Source organism: Macaca mulatta, chromosome 7 (assembly GCF_049350105.2).
Source record: "Macaca mulatta isolate MMU2019108-1 chromosome 7, T2T-MMU8v2.0, whole genome shotgun sequence".
NCBI lineage: Eukaryota > Metazoa > Chordata > Mammalia > Primates > Cercopithecidae > Macaca > Macaca mulatta.
The window spans coordinates 48,745,117-48,768,077 of record NC_133412.1 but is presented as its reverse complement, the minus strand read 5'-3'; the positions used below and the strand labels follow the sequence as shown (position 1 = coordinate 48,768,077).

The 22,961-nt window shown below is 43.0% G+C and overlaps 1 protein-coding gene across 2 annotated transcripts in view; it reads right to left on the bottom strand.

The window, feature by feature from the left end:
- THSD4 (thrombospondin type 1 domain containing 4) overlaps positions 1-22,961 on the bottom strand; it is a 698,888-nt gene that overhangs the window by 647,456 nt on the left and 28,471 nt on the right. For both annotated transcript variants that reach the window (XM_077939655.1, XM_028851087.2), the window contains exon 2: positions 7,373-7,480. In XM_077939655.1, the coding sequence (XP_077795781.1) occupies positions 7,373-7,401 (29 nt within the window). In that variant the 5' untranslated portion in view covers positions 7,402-7,480. The remainder of the gene's footprint in view (positions 1-7,372; positions 7,481-22,961) is intronic.

Below are 22,961 nucleotides of genomic sequence, written 5' to 3'. Positions count from 1 at the left end.
TTTACAAAACAAGCATTTGCCATTTGATTACATCCACTTTCTTCCCCACTCTGCATGAGGTGGGGAAGCCTGGTGGCTTCATGGGCTCCTTTATTTTCTGCCACTGCTTGCAAGAATCATCAGAAACTAGGTGGATGCAATAAAGCTGCATTCATCCAGTCCCACCAGAGGACATTCTAAATTTCAAAATAAATGAAGCTAACCACATAAATCCCAAACTTAAAAAAATACGTTCTATTTATTTCCTCTGTCTTCTTACACAAATTAATCTGAGCTTAAGTAACCTTTCTTAGATGGCTCAGAGGCACCAAGGTGAATATCAATCAATTTGTGCAGCCCAAGGTGGCGGTCTTCGGTCTTAGGCGTACAGCAGCCTGGGGCTTGAGATCCTCAGACCCTTAGGGCTTTTGGAATCTGGCTGGCATTTAGCTGTCTCCTTCCTGCTATCAGGTGTTGTTTACTGTACTGTCAGTGACCCTGTGTCCTCTTAACTGGGCTCCCTCTGAATCTGCCTTGGTCTTGGAAACATTCAGATAACCAAGCTGCAGCCAAACCAAGACCAACAGGCCCCGGGAAAAGGCCTGCCTGGCTCGTGCAGAGTGAAATATTTCCATTATAGAGCGTGGACTTAAGGACACATATTCTAACTGCAAATTGGTTTTTATCACTTGTTTCCAGGTTCTTAGGTCTTGCAGCCATTTGTATTTTCTCGAGCAGTACCTCTGGCAATGTGAGGTGTTCTAACACAGCACAGACTTTTGTCCTTTTTTTTTTTTTTTTTTTTTTTGAGACAGTCTTGCTCTGTCACCAAGGCTGAGTGCAGTGGCAAGATCACAGCTCACCACAGCCTCCATCTCCCAGGCTCAAGTGATCCTCCCACATCAGCCTCCTGAAAAGCTGGGACCACAGGTGTATGCAAGCACACCCAGTTAATTGTTTGTTTGTTTCTGTAGAGACACGGTTTCATCATGTTGCCCCGCCCGGCCTTGAACTCCCGGGCTCAAGTGAACTGCCTGCCTCAGCCTCCCAAAGTTCTGGGACTAAGTGAGCCACTGTGCTGGCCTACACAGCACAGCTTTTAAAGACACAACACCCTTTGGTAAATTTCCATCCTCAATGGCAGGTTTCTTGAAGAAATGGTTTCTGATACACCTTTGCAGCAAGCAAAACAATCTGCATAATCTTGACTCATCCTGAAGACTAATAAATATCAAGTGAATAATAGAATGGAAGGATAGAATAAAGTGAAGGCAGAAAAGGAGAAAGAGAGGAGGGAGGAAATACCAGTCACTAAAGAAAGCGCTGCTGTCCAGGAGTTTAAGATCAGCCTGGACAAGATGGTGAGATCACATCTCTACAAAAAAAATTTTTTTAAAGTTAGCCGGGCCTGGTGGCACGCACCTGTAGTCTAAGCTACTCAGGAGGTTGAGGTGGGAGGGTCGTTTGAGCCCAGGTATTTGAGGTGGCAGTGAGCTATGACTGTGCCTGCACTCCAGCCTGGGCAACAGAGACCCTGTCTCTAAAAAATAAAAATTTTTTAAAAAGTGCTGCTCTGTGACAGTTTTCATCAAGAAAATATTTTCTAAGTTCATCCCAGAATTCCCTGTTGGAAAAACCAAAGAGCTAGGAAAAGGAAGACACTGGTAAAAAGCAGATTTCTACAAATTGGAATGACTGGTTCTAATCCCTGGCAGGAAGAGAAGGGGTCAATGTTAACCCAAGGCATAAAAATCCACTTAGAGATGTAAGGAATGGGTAATTGGCAGCCCAGTGATCACACCTTGACTCCACTGAACCTTTTTGGGTACAGAATGTTCTAGCAAATCCCACAGTCAAGGAGTGAGTGATGAGGACAGGATCCAGGTACAGGCCTGTGCCAGGCATAAAGAAAAATCAATACTGTCTGAATGCTTGCCGTCATTTTACAGATGGGGGTTTGCCAGGGCAGCCCTCCAAAAATCTATTTTATTTCCTCCTAGCCTCTATGCCTACCACTCAGATGGCTCCTCCCAAGCTTCCCACAGACAAGACTCTGGCAGATTCTTCCCTGGGACACTTGCACCCTCCTGCACCCCCGAGATGTGCTGTGTTCACATAGTGTCAACCATGTTCCCACACCTGTTTATGCCAGTTGCTATTGCTTTGTAATGACATAAGTATTCAAATAGTACACAAACCCGTGAAAGCAAGCACAAGAAGAAAGAGCATTTGTTAGTTGTTTCTACAAAAATGAAGTTAATTGCTTTGGAAAGATTCAATAAAGGCAAGCAGCCAAGATAAAAAAAAAAAAAACAAAAAACTACTGGCAAATTAGGTGTGGATGAGACAACTGCAAATGATTAGGGGCAAAAATAATAAAAATCCAGAATCATTCTGGTACTCAGACTGCTTTGCAAATGTCTTTAAATTCTCACTGCACTTTAAAGAAACCCAAATGGAAACCTCAGATAACGCTTATGGGTGTGGTTTGTGCAAGAAAGACAATCAGGGTTTCATGAGCAAAGAAAGGTCCATGGCCCCAAATCAAAAAACTGGTGAATGGATGTACATGTGTTTTAAGGTAAAAGCAAACTGTCGAAGGTGTGTGTGTGTCATTTGTTTGATTTCCATGCTTCACCCTACTTTTGTAATTAACTAGCTAACCGTCCTGGTCAGGAAAGAGAAAATTTCAACCTTATCTACTGTACATAAAAGGTAGTAATTAATGTATTCATTTACTCTTCAACAAATATTTATTAAGCATCAACCAAGTAGTAGTTTAGATGTAAGTTACACAAATTCTGGCCTGCCTTATTAATACCATGAAGTTTAATACTTGTGATCCAGGCCTGGCCTCCCTTCCTTTTGCTCCTCTTCCCCTCTTCCTCCTCCTCCTCCTCCTTCTCCTTCCCTCTCCTTCCTCCACTCCCTCCTCCCCATCCTCTTTCTCCCCATTTCCTGATCACTGGCACAGGGATACTGATTGACTCCATGACCCCACACAATTATCACATATTTCTTTACCCCTGAGGGAAATTTCAGTTTTCAATGATCAATTGTACCTGAAATATCACTACTTGGGACATTCTCTTTCTCACACATACAAACACGTTTTTTAAACCCCTTTCTTCCTTTCTGTATTCAGGATCTTTTTCAGTTGCCCCTAAGAACAGCCACCTTTCTCTTTCTCATTTCCTCAACTCTTCTGGTTGTATTTCTAAGTGCAGTAGCTGACAGGCATTAAAGTAATAATACTTTACTGAAGGATGTATCGAGGAAAAGAAAAACTTTAAGTTTCAGAAGACTAAAACCAGACACTTGACCTAGGGCCATCAACCTGTAAAACCCTTAAAATAATCCAGAAGTCTCCCTCATAAGATCTATAAAAATCACCTTCTAACTCTGTAATCACTCTCATTACATCTGTGATTCTTCAAAAACTACTGTTCAAAATAAAAATCACCGAAATCAATTTTATTTCCTGCCAATTTCACTACTTGTTTGGCATTTGATAGTTCTGTTTTTTTCTTCACTTTCACTCGAAACAGAAAATATGTCAACCCTACGAAAGCACTCCTTGAAGTAAAGGAAGAGCATCTGGTCAAGCAGACTGGCTCCAGAAATTTTGTTGGCCAAGTCAGGTAGCCATCAGCATTTATTGTACTGTTCTAGGGATAAAATTGTGTTTCCCTCCTATCACTCACTGAACAAACAAATAAAGACGTAATTGTGCATCCAAAAAAAAAAAAAAAAAAGGTGCATAATTTGGAATAAGTCTTTAAGAAACATAAATAATTCTGTATCATTTAGTACCATTTCCTTTCTAATTTTTAACAGATGACAAACATTCCTAAACTAGGGTTAGCCTACCCTTTGGTCCACATGGACTTTAATTGCCCTGAATTTTACATGGCCTCCAGAACTTGTCCAAGATTCAGTGATAATCCCCAACCAGAACCATCGAGAGTTAAAATCTTAGTGCCTCTTCTGCTACTAGGTTTAACTGTGATTCTTTTTATTACTATACACTCTGAGCAAGGCAGAGATACTCTTGCGATGTTAATGCCCAAGGATTCTCTGTCTCCTTCAATAAGAAGGAAGCTGGTTTTCTGTTTCTCTGTGGCTTGGCAAAAATTGGGGAGGGATTTTTAAATGAAATCTCTGTGTATCAGAGTTGTGACTCTCCTTAAATGTTCTTTCAGGAATTTTCTTGGCAGCTAATTCCTAATTTTAACCTGTTTTCTCTTTAGGTAGAGAAATTCTCCAGCTTTTCCAATTGATCTTTATGCATTTAGTTGCCTTGATAAATATTAAAAATCCCTTAACACGTGTGTACGTGTGTGTGTGCTTCCCATCGACCACTTTTGTCAAAGACCTCTCACTCTTAAAGTAACCACAGCCCTTTTCCCCCATAACATTCTGAAAAGCATTTAAACAAAAGACACTCTAGTTTTGCTTCTTTTTCTCTTAAAAATATACTTACATGGCCCTAAAAACAGGGATGCAAAATGGTTGATGTGCACCTGGTTTATGAAGAAGGGAATTTGACGGAAATCTCAAGCTGAGATCTCCTAAAGAATCAGCCATCCTCGTAATTCACATTTTCTTTCTCTAGTACTGACAGCAGAATTCTTGGCAAAATGTCCTGCTGAGCAGCCCTGTTCAAACAATTCCTGCAGCAGGACTCTCGTGCTGGAGGCCTGTCAAGGCTTCCAGAGTTCCACCACAAGGGTAGCATCTAGCTTTCAACTACTCCCATCCTGCTAATTTCTCTTTTGTGGGCAATTTCCTTGAAATAATGCACAGTTTAGAGGTGAGTTCCCCAGGCCTCCTGCAAAGGGAGATGACCTCCATACCACACACCCTGCTCAGATCATTACAGGAGGCTAACTGTTTGCAGGGGCATTCATTAAAATTCCAGGACATAGCTATTCATACTTGGGAGGCAGAGGTGGAGGATCGCCTGAGCCCAGAAGTTCAAGGTTACAGTGAGCTATGATTGCACCACTGTACTCCAGCCTGGGTGACAAGCAAAATCCTGCCTCTTTAAAAAAAAAAAAAAAAGAAAGAAAGAAAAAAAGAAAACAATCCAAGACATTAAGAAAAAACTTTGCAAAAGGGACTTCCTCCCAAGAAACTCCCTGCCTGTGCAGCCTGGGTGGCCACATTTTTGAGGGTCCTCAAGCACTTTTAGGGGCCTTTTTGATGACAGCCAGACTCACACGAGCTTAGCACGTGGTGAACCTACCTTTCATAATCTGCTTGCCCTTTTCAAACCAGTTCAATAACCGACTGTGACCTCAACTTCTTTGTCCCACAAGGGGTCCTGGTGCTTAAAATGCCGTGGTCCTACAGTGACCCTGTGGGCCAACTGCGTTTCTCACCACCCTGTGGTTTTACAACAGTATTTTGGAACTTCCACAAACTAGGTGCATATTTCATGTCTTGAAATATCTTTTAAACCCTTTTTTAAACTATAGTTTTAAATACAAAAAAGTAGCCGGGCGTGGTGGCAGTCGCCTGTAGTCTCAGCTACTCGGGAGGCTGAGGCAGGAGAATGGCGTGAACCCGGGAGGCGGAGCTTGCAGTGAGCTGAGATGGCGCCACTGCGCTACAGCCTGGGCGACAGAGCGAGACTCCGTCTCAAAAAAAAAAAAAAAAAAAAAAAAAAACTATAGTTTTAAAAAAGGACACATGCTAATTTGTACTAGATGCCAACTTCTATCCTGAAAAGACCACTAAACATTAATATGGGCTGTCCTCCTCATGGCTCAATATCATACAGCCTTCAGAATGAAGCTTTTTCTTTCTTTTCTGACCATATGTGACATGCATATGAATATGTCATTGATAAAGAGGTTTGTAGTTCTCTGCGGGTATTTGGACTGCAGGCCTACACATGTCTGCTCATGTAAAATTATATAAGCAACTACATACTGAAGCTCACACACATGCACCGTACTCAGTTAAATGCCAGGCATTAGCCCAAGGGCATCTGCTTGGCAAATGCTCTAGCCCTGGTTGGCCAACCACCTGTGGCACCATCAAATATAATATGTTATATATTACAGAGCATTTTACTTTCTGTTGTAAGTTCTAGGCATTTGGGATTAATGTACAGTTACGGAAAAAAAGACTATAAGATACTGTAATGATTCAACTTGGAAACAAAACGTTCTTCCTTCCCCTCATTCCAGATTCTCAATCAATTCATTTAAATAGTATCCTAAAATAGTAAGATGAGCTTCATCACAGAATTGTTACCAACTGCAAGTACTTACCTGTATGGGTTGGATTTTCTTAATGCTATGCAGCTAAAACAGCTGCAAAATAAACTAGATGCTAGGGCAGATATTTAAGCTGCCAACCATAAATCCTGACTTCAAATGTTGGTATTTATCAAAATTAATGCATTGATCTCATAATGTATAAATATTATATATTTAAACTTATAAAGTACATTTATATTAATAAAATACTGTCATTGTCTATTTTATATATTGAGATTTTGCATAGGATTTTGATGGAGGAATTTTTAAAAGGCTCTGTCAGCCTTTTTAAAAAGTTTGAAAACAACCTCAATAACATGGACTACAGTTCCAATGCTCAGAGCCCTTATTCTAACTCTGCACATAAAGGAAGGCAACAGCCATGATGAAAGCTCTCTGAGCATTAGTTTTCTGATCTACACAAAAGGGATAATAGTACTTACTCAACTTGCCACGCATGGTTGATATGAAAATTGAATTTTAAAATGCAGGTGAAAGTCAAAAATGTTTTACACATAAGGGACAAGAGGGAGCATCATTTTAAAATACCAGATTCAATCAAAATCTATGGTGTTGCAACCAGAGAACAATTTTTTAAAAGTTCTTTAGACAATTCTATTATGCAACCATGATAAATATACATTGATCTGACCCCGCCTCCAGGGTTCAAGTGATTCTCCTGCCTCAGCCTCCCAAGTAGCTGGAATTGCAGGTGCCCACCGCCATGCCCAGCTAATTTTGTATTTTTAATAGAGATGGGGTTTCACCACATTGGCTAGACTGGTCTTGAACTCCTGACCTCATGTGATCCACCCGCCTCAGTCTCCCAAAATGCTGGGATTACAGGTGTGAGCCACCATGCCCGGCCTAAAAAAAATTTCTTGAAGCCTAGAGAAAGTCTCCCAGAAGGCAGTAGATTGACTTCGACCCCAAGCCACTCAGCACAGCACACAACTCCCAAGGCCCTTCTGAATAGCAAACTTTTACACATGTCGACGTATTATATCAGAAATATCGGTCAGCTTCAGACCATTAAGGTCACTTACTTTAAGAAACAACATAGTACAATGCAAATATCAAATTTCATATTCTCCTGTTTTTTTAAGAAAAGGTTCTTCACTTACCTGAGAGACCCCATGAAATGGGAAACCATGATGCTGAGGGTCCAGGCAAAAGCAAGAGCTCTTCAGAGACACTGCCAATTTTCTGCAATTGGGAGTGGCGTTCAAGTCCTACAGAAATGAACAATGTTATTTTTAGCAACATTTACTTAGGAAGATTCTAGAAGCATAACTGGGTCAGCAAAACCAGAAATGAGCAAATGGAAGATACTAAAACAAAAGTGCCCAGTTATGGTTACCAGGATTTCCCAACTGAAATCCGATTATATATGAACATGAAGTAACAAGTTTACAAGACAACAAGCACAGTGCCTGACCCACAGAAGATGTTCAGTAAATTACTATCAGAGCGATCACCTCAGACTCTGAGCTAATAGGGGAGCTGGTGCTAGGCACACTAGTGCTGGAAATCCAGCTCCATCTATTACAAGCTATTTGACCACAGATGTCACGTCACATTCATGTGTCTTGGTTTCCCTGTCTTTGCAAGTTGAGTAAAACTATTGCCTAACAACAAAAAGAAATAAAATACTCATACATGCTACAATGGGGATGAACCTTGAAAACATTATGTTAAGTGAAAAGAACCAGATACAAAAATAGCATGCATTATATAATTCCATTTATAGGTAATACCGAGAATAGGCAAATCTATAGGGACAGAAAGTAGATTCCTGGTTGCCAGGGATTGGGGGTTGGAAGAGTTCATGGGAGGGTACAGTGTTTCTTCCTGGAGTAACAAATATGTTCCAAAATTAGATTGTGGTGATGGTTGTACAACCCTGCAAATATATTAAAAACGACTGAATTGTACACAAAATTGTGAAACGTATGGGAAATGAATTATATCTCAATAAAACTTATTTAAAAGATACTGTCTAAAGAATTCCTGCAGATTGTTGTAAAGATTAAATGAAGGGACGCATGTGACATGCTTAGACAGTGGCTGGGGCAGGGTCACTGTCAGTAAATAGTAGCTCTGACGATACTGAGAGTTTGGATACTCGTCCTCTTCCAATCTCATGCTGAAAACTGATTTCCAGTATTAGAGGTGGGGCCCATTGGAGGTGTTTGGTCATGCAGGTGGGTCCCTCATGAATGCCCTGATGCCCTCCTTGTGGTAATGAGTGAGTTCTCGCTCTATTAGGGTGAGATCTGACTGTTTAAAAGAGCCTAAAAAGAGTGTGGCACCTCCTCCCTTCTCTCTCGCTCCCTCTCTTGCCATGCGACACACTGACTGCCCTTCCTCCTCCATCATGACTGAAAGCTTCCGGAGGTCCTCATCAGAAGCCGATGCCAGCCAGCACCATGCTTCTTGTACAGCCTGCAGAATTGGGAGCCAAATAAACCTTTATATAAATTACCCAGTCTTAAGCATTCCTTTATAGCAACGCAAAATGAACCAACACAGTGATGCAAGAAGAGGTCAAGCAACACTTAAAATATGTTGGCACAGTGAAAACAGGGAGGTAAAACCTCTTGCCCCCAAATACTACTTCATTCAGAAGCCCTCACTAAACAAAATTTCTAAAAATTGTCAAGAGAGCCAATAGTTTCAAAGGCAAGTTATAAATAGCATCAGAAAGCCCAGGATGGGCAGATTGGTTGCAATGTAATAAAACTTGAGAATAAAACAGAGCATGGTCCAGTCTCCTCTCCTGCTGCATCTCCTTGAAGGGAAAGACAAATGAAGCAAGGTTCCAAGGTGGGCCAGGGATCCTTTCTAATAAAGGTGGAGTTCTCTAAGATCATTATGTTCTTGTTTCTTCCAGGGACTTCAGACTTTCTTTTCACCAGAAAAGGTGGGTGGGAAGATAAATGACAAGGATTTATGAAAAGATAGTCATGAGAACCAGACAATTCCATTCTCAGGGGAAAAGAATCAAGATTTTAAGTTACCACAGGCCCTTTCTGGGGATTATTAAGAAAGGAAAGCCTCTTAACTGTAATCATCCCTAATTAGCCATCAGCAACTCATGAAATTACTCCTGGTATTGAAGACCCTTAAATTCTTGGCTCTCAGCCAGAAATTACACTGAGATTCACCAGGAAGAAGGCCAACAAGTGCAAATTGGAACAGTTAAAATGCTTTTGAATCGAAGGTACAGTCTTCTTGCTCTTGGCTGCAGAACAGGTCTACACCAAGTCAGGGGATTTAACTTGGAAGTAAAATGAAGTCTTTGCCAAGTCCCTGATAACCATCAACTAATCAGTAATTATTTACTCAATAGGTGGTAGGCTCAGGTCCTCTCCAGTGCTGTGGGAATGGTTCGGGAGATGGACTGCGGGGAAAATGATGGTGTTATTATCCAGAACAACACAGGGTAAACTGTTCATTCAGATCCTAAGTACAACTCAGACTAGCACAAGAAGGAGAATGGCTGTAGAGGGATGGTCTGGCATAAGCAAGGTAGATGGGACTTAAATTCAAGCCTTAGCCTAATGAGTTAATACATGAACTATCTAGAATTGTTGGTAAGTGCGCACACTGTAATTGGAAAGAAATGGGTATGAGGCCAGCATTCACATTTATTAACCCGCTGACCTTTGGCAATTAACCTGTCTTCATCTGTAAAATGGTGGGGGGGATACTGTTTGTAACTACTTCATAGGGTTGTTATATGAAATATTTATCTAGACTGTATGGCCTGGGAGCTGAACACACACACATACACATCAAGAAATTACAGCCTCGATGCTGGAGAACTACACTCTTTAAACAAACTAAACCATAAATAAGTATAAAAATAAAATTGCAGTAAGAGCCATCAAAGTCCAAGGTGCCTCAGAAAGTGCCCTGGGCAGGGATCAGAGAAGATCTCTCTGAGGCAGTGGCCTCTACGTGGGGGCTTGAGGGGTGAGGAGGAGTTGGCCTTGTGGAGAGGGGAGAGAAGCATCCCAGGAGAGGGAGGCTCTTGTGAGGAGTGGGAGGAAAAAGAAAGCAATGTGGCAGAAGAAGGTGGGAAGAGCTGACTGTCTACTGGGCAGTCAAGTCCCCAGAACACAGTAAGTGAATGGTCGAGGAGACAAGAGAAAGAGAGGTGTCAAAGACAACTCCCTCCAGATTTCTGGGGGACAGAAGGAGCAAATGAAGATTTTGTGGTTGACATGGTTTGGTTCTGTGTCTCCACCCAAATCTTATCTCGAATTGTAATCCCCATAACCCCCACATGCCAAGGGAGGGACCAGGTGGGAAGTGACTGGATCATGGGGGCAATTTCCCCCATGCTGTTCTTGTGATAAGGAGTGAGGGCCCACAAGATCTGATGGTTTTATAAGGTAGTTTTCCCTGCTCTTGATTGTTCTCTCTCACCTGACGCCATGTAATATGTGCCTGCTTCCCCTTCCACCATGATCGTAAGTTTCCTGAGGCCTCCCCAGCCATGCAGAACTATGAGTCAATTAAATCTCCTTTACTTATAAATGACCCAGTCTTGGGTAGATCTTTACAGCAGTATGAGAACAGACTGATACAGTGGTTATGTCAGGAAAGGAAGGGCAATATAGAAGGAAGAAGGTTTAGGGGAGAGCAGTTGTCTCCAGAGTGGGGAGACTGCCTGAACAGATCTGATGAGATGTCACCCGGAAAAACATCTGAAATTATTAAAACCTTTGAAAACAGATTTGCAACCTTACTGCTGATAGTAACAAAATAAATAACCAGACAAACATTGAAGGTGTATGCTCAAACATTTTTTTACTGAGGCAAAAATTTTCATAATCAGTGCAATCAGAAAAAATTATTGGAGGCCACTGCTCTAGTATGTTTTTGGACCAACTTCTTATCGGATTTGATTGGTCACTTCTCCCTCAGGATACGGCTGATGAGTTTGCACTGGCAGTTTCCAGCTCTGCCATTCTGCTTGACTCTCACTTGAGCTTCTGTGATTAGTATTGTGTTAAATCAGCCCTGCTTTTCAAACTGGGGGTCACCACTCATGAGTCTGCCATGAAATTAATTTCTCGGGTCACAAACAGCATTTCTTAATAAGTAAAAAAGAATGAAAGATAAGAGGAAAAAAATACCTGCATTCATCACGCATAATAAGGGTAAGTATTTCTTAGTGTGGCTCCCAGCCAGAAAAGTTTAAAAGTCCTCATTCTGGAAGACCAGAGGGCAGCGGAGGACTAGAACTGTGATTGTGGGGAATTAAACCTAGAAGCCGAGGCAAAGCCAAACGTTATCTCAGGCCCTGAAAGGTGGCGCCTGGCCAATGTTGACAAGATGGGCAAGAAAGAGCCATTATAGGTTGTGGAGCAGGGAGGGACCTGGAAAGAGTGAGGGTTCCCAAATATCCGTCTGGCAAGGGTGCACCAAGAGGGCTGAGCACACATGCTGTCTGCAGAGCTCTGTCCGCCTTTTGAGGTTTGCTCCTGTTGATTTATAACCTTTCTTGACAGTGAACAAAAAATCTAACAATCTAGTTTCTGTTAGAACATATGCTCCTTGGGGCATGGAGGCCCCACCTTCTCTCCCTTCCACAATGATCCTACAGGAAGGTTGAATGAGTCACCCAATTTGGTTCAGGCCAAAGTGGCCGTCCCCACACACCAGGGGGAGGCACAACAGGCCCAAGGCTCAGGACAGCGGGGTCAGACAGAGGGCCAGGATCATCAAACTAAGGGTGGAAAAGGGTTCCCTGACCCGAAAGGAGGCCATGCTGCCTGAACTGTGACACCATTCTGCCACGCCTTACACACAGGCTCACCTCTGAGTATCTTTCCTGCCCCTTCACCTCAGGGCCTGACCAGAACTCCTGGAGGACCCCCTCCTGGAGGAACCCATGCCTCAGAAGACAAGGATCTGCTCAGTCTCTCAAGTCGGGGTTCAGGAAGGCCCCACTGCAGGCGCCAGTTCCACCTTCCTCCCTCCCTCCCTCCTACACACACTGTCCTCTGGAACTCCCACAGCGTAAAGCAACCACCCAAACAAAAGCACTCATCCCTGGGGAGGGGAAGTGACTCACTGGCAAGGAATGAGGACCAGAGATGTTAGAAGGAAGTAGCTCCAGACCCCAAATCCAACACCCAGTCACATGCGGTGAGGACAAGTTCTCAGAACCTGCCTGTTTCCCAGGAAAGCTGCCTCTGAGGGTCCCGACAGGACAAGACAGGAGCCTCCACCACTGGAGCCTTGTCCTGTCTGTACCAACATCATCAACACACACTCCTCTCCTGCCAACATTTACACAAACGCTCCTCACGCAACCTTGACCTTCCGTTTGCGGTGCCCTTACCGTCCCCAGTCTGACATTCTAGGTGATGGTGGATAAAAGCACTTTTTCTTGCATGATGAGAAAAGAGTCGGGAATTGGCTTTTACTGGATCATCCCACCTGAGATGGGACGTAAGTCATGCTATACAATCCTCACAGCAAACTGAGGCCACAGAGCGGGTCCAGGGTAGCTCAGGCACAGGGAACCAGCACCTGGATAAGTAACAGGGTTTGAGGAAAGATGATTGGTTGAGTGGACAGGAAAGCTTCTGGAGTCTTAAAAAAAAAAAACAAAGAAACAAAAAAAAGCTAAACTAAAACAAAAAACCAAGGGACTTGTGTGTTTGGGGAATGAACAAACCCCATACTGGAGAAAGAGTCCAGTGTGTATGACAGAGGACAGGACCAGGGATCCAACAAGGCCCTCGGAGCCAACAGGGGAGGAGGAGAAGGGGCAAAGCATGGAGGTGGAAGCCAAGGAAGGCATTGGGAGGAGGCTGCCCCACACTGCATGGAGGTGGGGGCAGGCCCAGGACAACACGTGCACAGTGTCCCCTCCACCCCAACCTGAGAAAACTCAGTACATTGGAGAAAGAGCTTTGGCTGGACAAGGCTGCCAAGAAGAATGGCCCATAAGCAAGAGGCAGAAAAAGGGATGCTCTTATTTCTTCAAGTTACCCCCTGATTAAATGGAGATTATCCACAGCAAGTGGGAAAAGTGGAGGGAGGCATAGGCTTTAAATCATCCTCATAAACAATATGGTGGGCAGACTTGCTAGCTGACAATGACAGGCACAGGACAGAGCCTAGAAGTTCAAAGAGAGGAGATCATCTTCCTTAACAGATACCAGACATACCTGTTTACACTTGCCCCTCACTGGATGGGAAGCTTTTTAAAGGTAAAGGACTCTTTTAGTCCTCTTTACAAATGCCCTTCCATTAGACATGCTGCCAACACAGGGCTGGCATGCAATCACAGTTGGATGAATGAATGAATGGGTGAATGGGTGAAGAATGAACGGCATGAGTTTCTGATAGACTTTTCCCTCTTAGAAAGCAGGGCCCCCGTGTGATTTCTTTCTCACTGCTTTTGCCAGTGTTCAGCCAATGTCTAGACTGCCCTAGGGAGAGAATGAAGGCGCTGAAGGCGCCAACCCACTGCAGATGCACACTGCCTCTGTGGAGGTCCCACCCTCCTGAGCTCTCTGGTGGCGGTCATCAACTGTCACAGCCCTTTCAGGAAATCCTGCCCCAGGCCAGAGGTATTCAGGGACGCTGACCTTGGATCCCCAGGCCCGGTCACATTTCCAGCTGCTCCCTGCCTGTGAGGACAGCCAGAGGAATGTTCCCCTAACATGTCCTTGGCTCACAGTCCTTTCTCCTACCACCTCACAGAGGCTGTCCTTTTTGTTCCTGCCATATCCAAACTCAGCTGCAGAACTCATTTCTTCCCATGGAACCCCCACACTGCAGACTGGCTGGCCTGCCCAGAGCAGCGTGAAAACCCACAGAATCTGGATTAGGACTAAACCTTGAGAAGGTCTATTAAAACTCCCTGGCAGCTTTCAAGCAAACACATTACAGCGGGTTTTGTTACTCATTAAGGAAAACACCTTGCTGCTCCATCCTCACCTGGAGAAATTAGGTAATCAGCACAGATTAGTTAAGGATTTCAATGCAAATTGCATCATTGTCATGGTCATTAACATTGGTGTGGTTTATATCTGTTTTCAATCCTAAAAAAAGGTTTCCCAGGTAACTAAAGAAAATATTCAAGGGCAGAAATATCAGGCGGGCAGGATATTTAAAATAAATGAGCCATTTGTTCCTGCTTCTGTATAAAGTTGCTTTTTCAATTTCAGATGACGTGATACTGCAGATCAAAGTGGGGAAAAACCTTTGGAGTAAGAGCGCTTTTCTTCCCCAGATAGGACTGACTTCGTTGCTTGATTTACAGCACTTGATTAACCTGGTTAAATGTCTTTGCTTCTGTGCAAGTCTCAGATGCAGAACGAGGGATCATCACAGCGTATCATTATGATTTGGGCTTGTCTTTCCTCCCTCACAACAAAGGACCTCTTCCTCAAATACTTACTTGTTATATTTCTGGTGTCTAGAATAGTACCTGGGGTGCAGTAGGTGTTCCCAGTGACAGAAAGGCCTTCCATTCAAACTCAGGTGGGGGCTTTCTCTTCCATGCAGGATTGTGCTGCCTGTCTGAGGCACCACTGCCCAGCGCAGGATCCAAACAGCAACTCCATTCTTCTGCTAACTGTTTCTGAAATTAACATGACATTCTCCACCCCACAACACCCAAATAAACAGCAGTGATGAGATGCAGGCCACCCTCCCTAGAAATCAAAGACACCTAGACACACTCCAGCCTTCCCCCCTCTCAGACTCAACCTCTCCCCAGCATCTGCTGCCAAGAGCAGTTTATAATCCCTGGGTCGTAGTTACCAAAGAAAAAAACATCAGACTACCATGGCTGAGCTCTGCATGGGAGCTGCAGCTTTTCTGATGTGCTGCTCTTTCTCCAAGATGATGATCCATCTCATTCCAAAAACCAATATTCTCCAGGTGCCTTGGCCAAAAGCAGGTGGCCAGGGGAGAAAAAGGCAGCTGGGGGCTCAGGCCTTCCTCCCTGCTTTCCAATACAAGGCGTCAGTTCTACTATCTACAAATGGCCTCTTACCACTCTGGTGAGCACCTGTGCACATCTGTGCATGAGCATACACACACACACACTGTGTTGGGGAAGAAAGGTGTAACAAGGGCACTAACACTAAAAGAATAAACACAGTAAATACCAAATTCATTCACAAGGTGAGGATTCAGGGCTGAGTGAAACACAGCCAATGAGGTACTCTTTTGGAAAAAAATCTGTCTATAAAATTTATTAAGGAAATCTATTTATTAAGGAAAGTTTGAAACTACAGAAAAATATAAAGAGGAAAGCCAAAATTACTCATTGTAATTGTATCACCTAATAATCCAAGTTACTCACCATTAAACCTTTTGATGTTCTTGTTTATTTTTTCTATGCGTAATGCTTATATGTATCATCTGCATATTTTACATATACTATTTCTACAAAACAAAATCACACATGTAGTTTTGGATTCTATTTTTACCTTACATCATCAGCATCTCATTAGTAATATTCAAAATCATTTCTAATCACTGCAAAATAATCCACCCTATGAATGCCCGATAACACACCTAATAATGTTCCCTTATTGTTGGAATATATGATGAACATCTTTGTATAAAATCCCTTATTTGCTACTCTTCCTTGTTCCTTAGGATAAATTCCTAAAAAATGAAATCATTAAGCCAAAAGGTATGACTAAGGTCCTTCACGATGAATCCTTTTCAAAAAGAATTGTATCAACCTAGAATCTCTCATGTAGTATATGAAATAAACACATTTGCCAATAATGCTATGATTGTAATCTCTCCTAATTTGATAAGTAGTTAGTTAGGGCAGGGTAACTCTGCCACAAACCCCCTCAAAATGTCAATGGCTTAACACAATAAAAGGATTTTTGCTCAAGTCACTATCTGATGCAGGTTGTCAAGAACATTCTTCTTCACACAGTCATGCAGGCATCCAGGGACCCTTTTTCCATCGAGTGATTCCACCATCGTCTAGGGCCTCATCGTCTTCACCTGGGTTCTTTCCAGCCAGTGACCAAACAAGGGGAAAGAGAAGGCGTAGAGGACTGAGCTAGCAGCTTCACTAAGGTAGCTTAAATCACTGTCCCTGGTATTCCATTACCCAGTTTAGTCATATGGCAGTATACCTACCTGGAAAGGATTGTGGGAAACAGTCTATCTCTATTCCCAGGAGGAAATCTTCTGGTGAACAACTAGCCAACATTTGTCACAATAGGGAAAAAATTGGTGAAAGTCATTTTAACATGTACTCCTTCGATTATTGCTAAAGTTGGAATTGATTTTCATTTTTATTAGCCATGTACACTGTCTCTTCTGTGAATTTTTTACAACCTCCTTTGCCCATTTTTCTGTAGGGCTCATAATGTTTGAAATGATTTTTTTTTTCTTTTTTTTTTTTTTGAGATGGAGTCTTGCTCTGTCGCCCAGGCTGGAGTGCAGTGGCGCAATCGCGGCTCACCGCAACCTCCACCTCCTGAGTTCGTGCCATTCTCCTGTGTCAGTCTCCTGATTAGCTGGGACTACAGGCGTGTGCCACCACGCCTGGTTAATTTTTTGTATTTTTTTTTTTTAGTAGAGACAGGGTTTCACATGTTAGCCAGGATGGTCTCGATCTCCTGACCTTGTGATCCACCCGCCTCGGCCTCCCAATGTGCTGGGATTACAGGCATGAGCCATCATGCCCAGCCATGTTTTGAAATGATTTTTAAGAGCTCTTTCTTCATTAAGGTTGTTAGCCCTTATTTTGTCAAGTTAGGACCTTGTTTTCATTTGCTTTTCATCTTCTAATTTTATCTATAATTATTAAATAAATACGTTTTTATTTAATGTATTCAAATCAATCATTTCCATTGTGATTTTCTGTTGGACACCTCTTCACAAGGCAAACCTACACATACAAAAAACTAGGCAATTCTAATCCAACTCCCCAATGTCATTATTTTGTCATCATGATTCAAAGATGAATAAACTGATAGGTAAAGAAACCACATGACTGGTACAAGGTATCATAGCTACTTAGAGGCAAAGCTAGGACTAAAGATTTTAAAAGTTAACATTTATTGGCCAGGCACAGTGGCTCAGGCCTGTAATCCCAGCACTTTGGGAGGCCGAGGCGGGTGGATCACCAAGTCAGGAGCTAAAGACCATCCTGGCTAACACGGTGAAACCCCGTCTCTACTAAAAAGACAAAAAATTAGACGGGCGTGGTGGCCGCGCCTGTAGTCCCAGCTACTCGGGAGGCTGAGGCAGGAAAATGGCGTGAACCTGGGAGGTGGAGCTTGCAGTGAGCCGTGATTGCACCACTGCACTCCAGCCTGGGCAACAGAGCAAGACTCTGTCTCAAAAAAAAAAAATTAACATTTATTAAGTGTATAATATGTGACAGGCTGTGCTGAATGCTTTTTAAACATTAATTAAAGACAACCCTATGAAGCAAGTATATTTCTATCCCCATTTTACAGAGAAGGAAACTGAGGCTGCAAGCACTGAAACAACAAGCCTACTCAGAGTCACACAGGTAGTAAGCAGCATGATTTGAATGCAAGCTCATCTGATTGTTGGAGTCATGGCTTGTCTTAGCACTAAATTAAACTGTCTCTCAGGGCCGGGCGCAGTGGCTCATGGCTGTAATCCCAGCACTTTGGGAGGCCAAGGTTGAGAATCACTTGAGCTCAGGAGTTCGAGACCAGCCTGGACAACATGGCGAAACTCCATCTCTACAAAGAATACAAAAAATAGCTGGGTGTGGTGGCACATGCCTGTGGTCTTAGCTACTCAGGAGGCTGAGGTGGGAGGATCGACTGAGCCCGAGAGCTCAAGGCTGCAATGAACCGAGACTGTGCCACTGCACTCAAGTCCGGTCAACAGAGAAAGACTCTGTCTCAACAAAATAAAAATAAACTGGCTCTTGAGTCTCCTGACACACTGCATCAAATGCACCTTTTCAGGAGAGTTGCTTGGGTTCACATTTACCTGGTACACAGCACGCAGGCTGCAGCCTGGGCCTCGGCCAGGCAAGATGTAGGGTGTGAGGTTGTGAGGTTGTGCTCTGCCCCATTCACTCTGGGACAGCTCTGCCCTTGAGTCCAGGATATTTTCTTAGTGCCCCCATGCATTTGCCCATCCAGAACGCATCCCAACTCAGTGTGCCTCAGCCACCATAAATCAGCCAACCACACATGCTGCCCTTGATGCTTCTGAATATCGAGGGAAAGGATTTGCCTCATCCTGCTCTGCTCTTGAGGCTTGCGCATCAACGTTTGAGTTATGTCATTATTTTTTTAAGCGATAGAAATCTAGTCAATGATTTGTAGCAATCACCACTGTGCAATGTGTGCTGAAAAATTCTGTCTATCCTTACAGAAGGAGGGAGAAACCTAGCAAATTAGTCTGATTTTCTTGACACAATTCTGTGATGCGCCAGTATGAGGTAAGGCTGAAATCAGGTGCTATGATTAAAAGATTATGACAATGTGAAAAAGTCAGTCATCACATAAATTAGAAAATGTTTTCAAGGAAACCAAGAGAGATACATCCTTGGAGGTCAAGGGTCACCCAGAGGTCAAGAAGGACTGTAAAGGGCATTTAGGATTAGATAGAATAGGCTGTCACTATCCCCTTTTTCTTGAATGTTGCCATCAATGGCTATGATGCCCTGCACACCTGCTCTCTTCCTGTCTCTTCTGTCTTCCTTGTTGGCTCTCCCTGTGACTCAAACCAGAACTAGAAAAATGTCAACAAGAACCAACCCTCACTATCAAACTATGTACTCTGGAGAAATACTCTTACACTTCAACCTCTTTATTATGGCATGCTAAGGTCTCAAAAACACAACACCTCAAGACCTGCACGCTCATTCAGGCTGCTTCCCTGTACTTCGAGTTTCTTCCTGCTGCTGATGGCCCAAGGTGAATAAAAGGAGCCGTCACCAGCTCATGCCAAGCCCTCCTTCTTCAGTGGTGGCATCACCGTCCTTCCAGGAAATGACTCTCCAAGCTTTCCTGGGCCTCTGGGACCCACTTTCTTGCCAACTCTCAATTCTTCCTTTGTACTCTCTCTCAGATAGCCTCTTTCTTCTCCATGCCATCCTCCACCAGCCTCATCTAAACCATCATCCAGATAACTGCAGTTAATGTTCCCTGATTTCCCTATGCACCTTTGTCAAAAGTCAGATGGGTGTATTTCCAGGTCGTCTATAGTATTCCACTAATCTATGTGCCTTTCCCTCACCAATACAACACTGTCTTCATTGTTATAGCTATGTATGTCTTAAAACCAGGAACACTCATTCCCCCTCCTTTATTCTTCTTTTTCAAATTTGTTTTCAAAAGTTTGACTATGATATGTCTTGGTATAACTTTCTTTCTATTTAGGGTTTGCTCAGTTTCTTGAATCTCTAAGTTTGGGTCTTATGCTCAATTTGGGAAGTTTTCAACCAGTATTTCATTGAGTAGTTTTTCATCCCACTCTTTTTCCTCCTCCTTTGTCTTCAAAGACAAAAATGTTAGATCTTTTGTTATAGCCTTTTTTTTTTTTTTTTTTTTTTTTTTAGGCAGAGTTTCACTCTGTCACCCAGGCCAGAGTGCAGTGGCACGATCTTGGCTCACGGCAACCTCTGCCTCCCGAGTTCAAGTGATTCTCCTGCCTTAGCCTCCGAAGTAGCTGGGATTACAGACATGTGCCACCATGCCTGGCTGATTTTTGTATTTTCAGTAGAGATGAGGTTTCACCATGTTGGTCAAGCTGGTCTCAAACTCCTGACCTCAGGTGATCCACCCACCTCCGCCTCCCAAAGTGCTGGGGTTACATGTTATAGTCTTACAGGTCCCTGAGACTCTATTCTTTTTTTTTCCCCTTTTTTCCCAGTCTATTTTTATCTCTGTTGCTCAGGTTGGGTAAATTTTATCGTTACATCTTCCAATCCACTGGTTCTTTCCTGTCATCTCCATTCTGCTGTTTAATCCATCAGTTAAGTTTTATTTTTGTTATTATATTTTTCTATTCTAAAATTTCCATTTGGGATTAAAGACTTAAATGTAATGTTAGAAACTGTAAAATTACTAGAAGAAAACATAGGAGAAATACTACAAGACACTGGCCTGGAATAATTATTTGTATTTAACCCCAAAAGTGCAGGCGAAAATAGACAAATGGGATTACATGAAACTAAAAAGCTTCTGCACAGCAAAGAAAACAACTAATAGTGTAAAGAGACAACCCACAGAATGAGAGAAAATATTTGAAAGCCAAACATCCGATAAGGGGTTAATATCCAAAATATATAAGGAACTCAAACAACTCAACAGTAAGAAAATAAAAAACCCAATTAAAAAATGGGCAGAGGACCTGAATAGACATTTCTCAAACAAAGATATGCAAACAGCCCACAGGTATATCAAAAGATCCTCAACATCGCTAAGCTTTAGGGAAATGCAAATTAAATCACAGTGAGCTATCATCTCACACACACCTGTCAGAATGGTTATTATCAAAAAGACAAAATAAATCAAGTGTTGGTGAGTATGTGGAGAAAAAGAAAATCTCGTATACTATTGGTGGGAATGTAAATTAGTACAGCCATTACAGAAAATTGTATAGAGCTTCCTCAAAAATCTAAAAGTAGAGTTACCATATGATCCAGCAATCCCACTTCCGGGTATTTACCCAAAAGATTTGAAATCAGTTTGTCAAGAGAGATCTAGAGAGATCTGCACTCCCATGTTCAATGCAGCACTATTCACAATAGCCAAGTTATGGAATCAATCTATGTGTCCATCAACAGATGAACATGGTATACCTATGCATATGATGGGACATTATTCAACCTTAAAAAGGAAGAAAATTCTACGTGCTACAACATGGATGAATCTGCAGGACGTTACGCTAAATGAAATAAGCCAGGTACAGAAAGACAAATATCACATGTTTTTACTTATATGTGGAATCTAAAACATCAAACTCACAGAAGCAGAGAGTAGAATGGTGGTTACAGATGCTGGAGGGTGGGGGGAATGGTGAGGTTATGGTCAAAGGGTAGAGAAACTCAGGAAGAATAAGCCCTTTTTGAGATCTATTGCAGAGTGTAGTGAAAATAGTTAATAACAGTATTTTGTCCATTTCAAACTTGCTAAGAGTAAATTTCAGATATTCTTGCTACAAAAAATAGTAAGTATTTGAGGTAAGGAATATGTTAGGTTGATTTCATTATTCCGCATTGTATTCATAAATCATAGCATCACTTTGTACCCCATAAGATAATGCAGTTATAAATGTCAATCTACAATAAAATGTTTTACAATTTTTTTGAAAATAAAATAAAGTTTCCATTTGCTGCTTCTACTTCTTTGCTGAGACTTCTCATTTATATTTTATTTATTTGTCTCAGGCATGAGCATAATTGCCCCCTGAAGCATTTTTATGATGGCCACTTCAAAGTCTTTGTCAGATACTCCCACATCTCTGTCAACTCAGTGCTGGCATCAACTGATTGTCTTTTTCATTCAGTGTGAGATCTTCCTGGTTCTCAGTGTGATGAGTGATTTTCCATTGACACCTGGACATTTTAGGTATTATGGTATGAGGTGCTAGATTTTATTTAAACCATCCCTTTTCCCTGGCTTCTTCTGACACTGCTCCGGCAAGGAAAGGGGGCCTCTGTCATTATGGCTACGTGGGAATAGAAGGCCAGGTTCCCCACTTGGCCTCCAGTAACACCAGAGAGGGAAAGGGGACTCATCATTGCTTCTGGGTAGAAGTGGGAGTTCCAGCTCCCCACCAGGTCCCCACTGACATGTCCCTGGCTTGGAGGGGCAGGAGAGCCTCCTGTGGCCTGTGCTGGTACCACAGCAGGAAGGCTCAGAGCGATGCATGACTTCGTTACTGCTGGGTGGTGGCAAGAGTCCTAAGTGTCCATTAGGCCTCCTCTGACCACCCCAGTAGGAATTAAGAATTAGTGTCCTAGAGATGGAAACGGATTGCTGGACATCAAACAAGAAGTTAATGACAAAGCTGGGGCTCAACGCCCGTGCCTTTGGCTGCAAGACCATTTGCTTCTAAACGAAACACACAGGAAGAATGCCAGCCCCCTGCCCAACAGAATAATGAGAGATCTCACAAGCCAAAGGACAGCGGCTGCCTCCCCTCACATCCTGCCAGACCCCAGACCAGAAAGCACATGTGGCTGTGCGCCACCACCCCCTAAACAACACAAACACACGTCTACTTAGGACGGGTCTCCCATCCAACATACACAGCAAAAACATGTTCCCGAGCCAAGAACCACAGCATCACAGTCACCTTCGGGGCTGGTGGTCTTCCATCTGGAGAGGTTCTGGCTTTCCTACTGCTGGAATCTCTGAAACCAAGGTACACCCAGGAGCAGCCAGCAGGCCCGGCAACCCCCTCCTGACTGGAGAGCTGGGTCTGCACCCAGCTGGAGGCGCCTTCTTCGGACCTGGGGCCTCCCTCTGGCCCTGGCCGTCCAGCCGCGGTCTCAGCACAGCACTGCTTATTCTCCAGTAAGGGAAAGCTGGTGACCCAGGAGGGGAAACTCTGCTTTCTAACAGTCTTTGTTTTTGTTTCCATTTAAAAAGGTTAGTGACTTTATTGCATGTGGAAAGAACCAAAGTAACAATTTCAAAGAGGCTCAGCATGTTTTGGATCTGACCAAATATACAGAACTTTTGAGTGAGGAGGAAA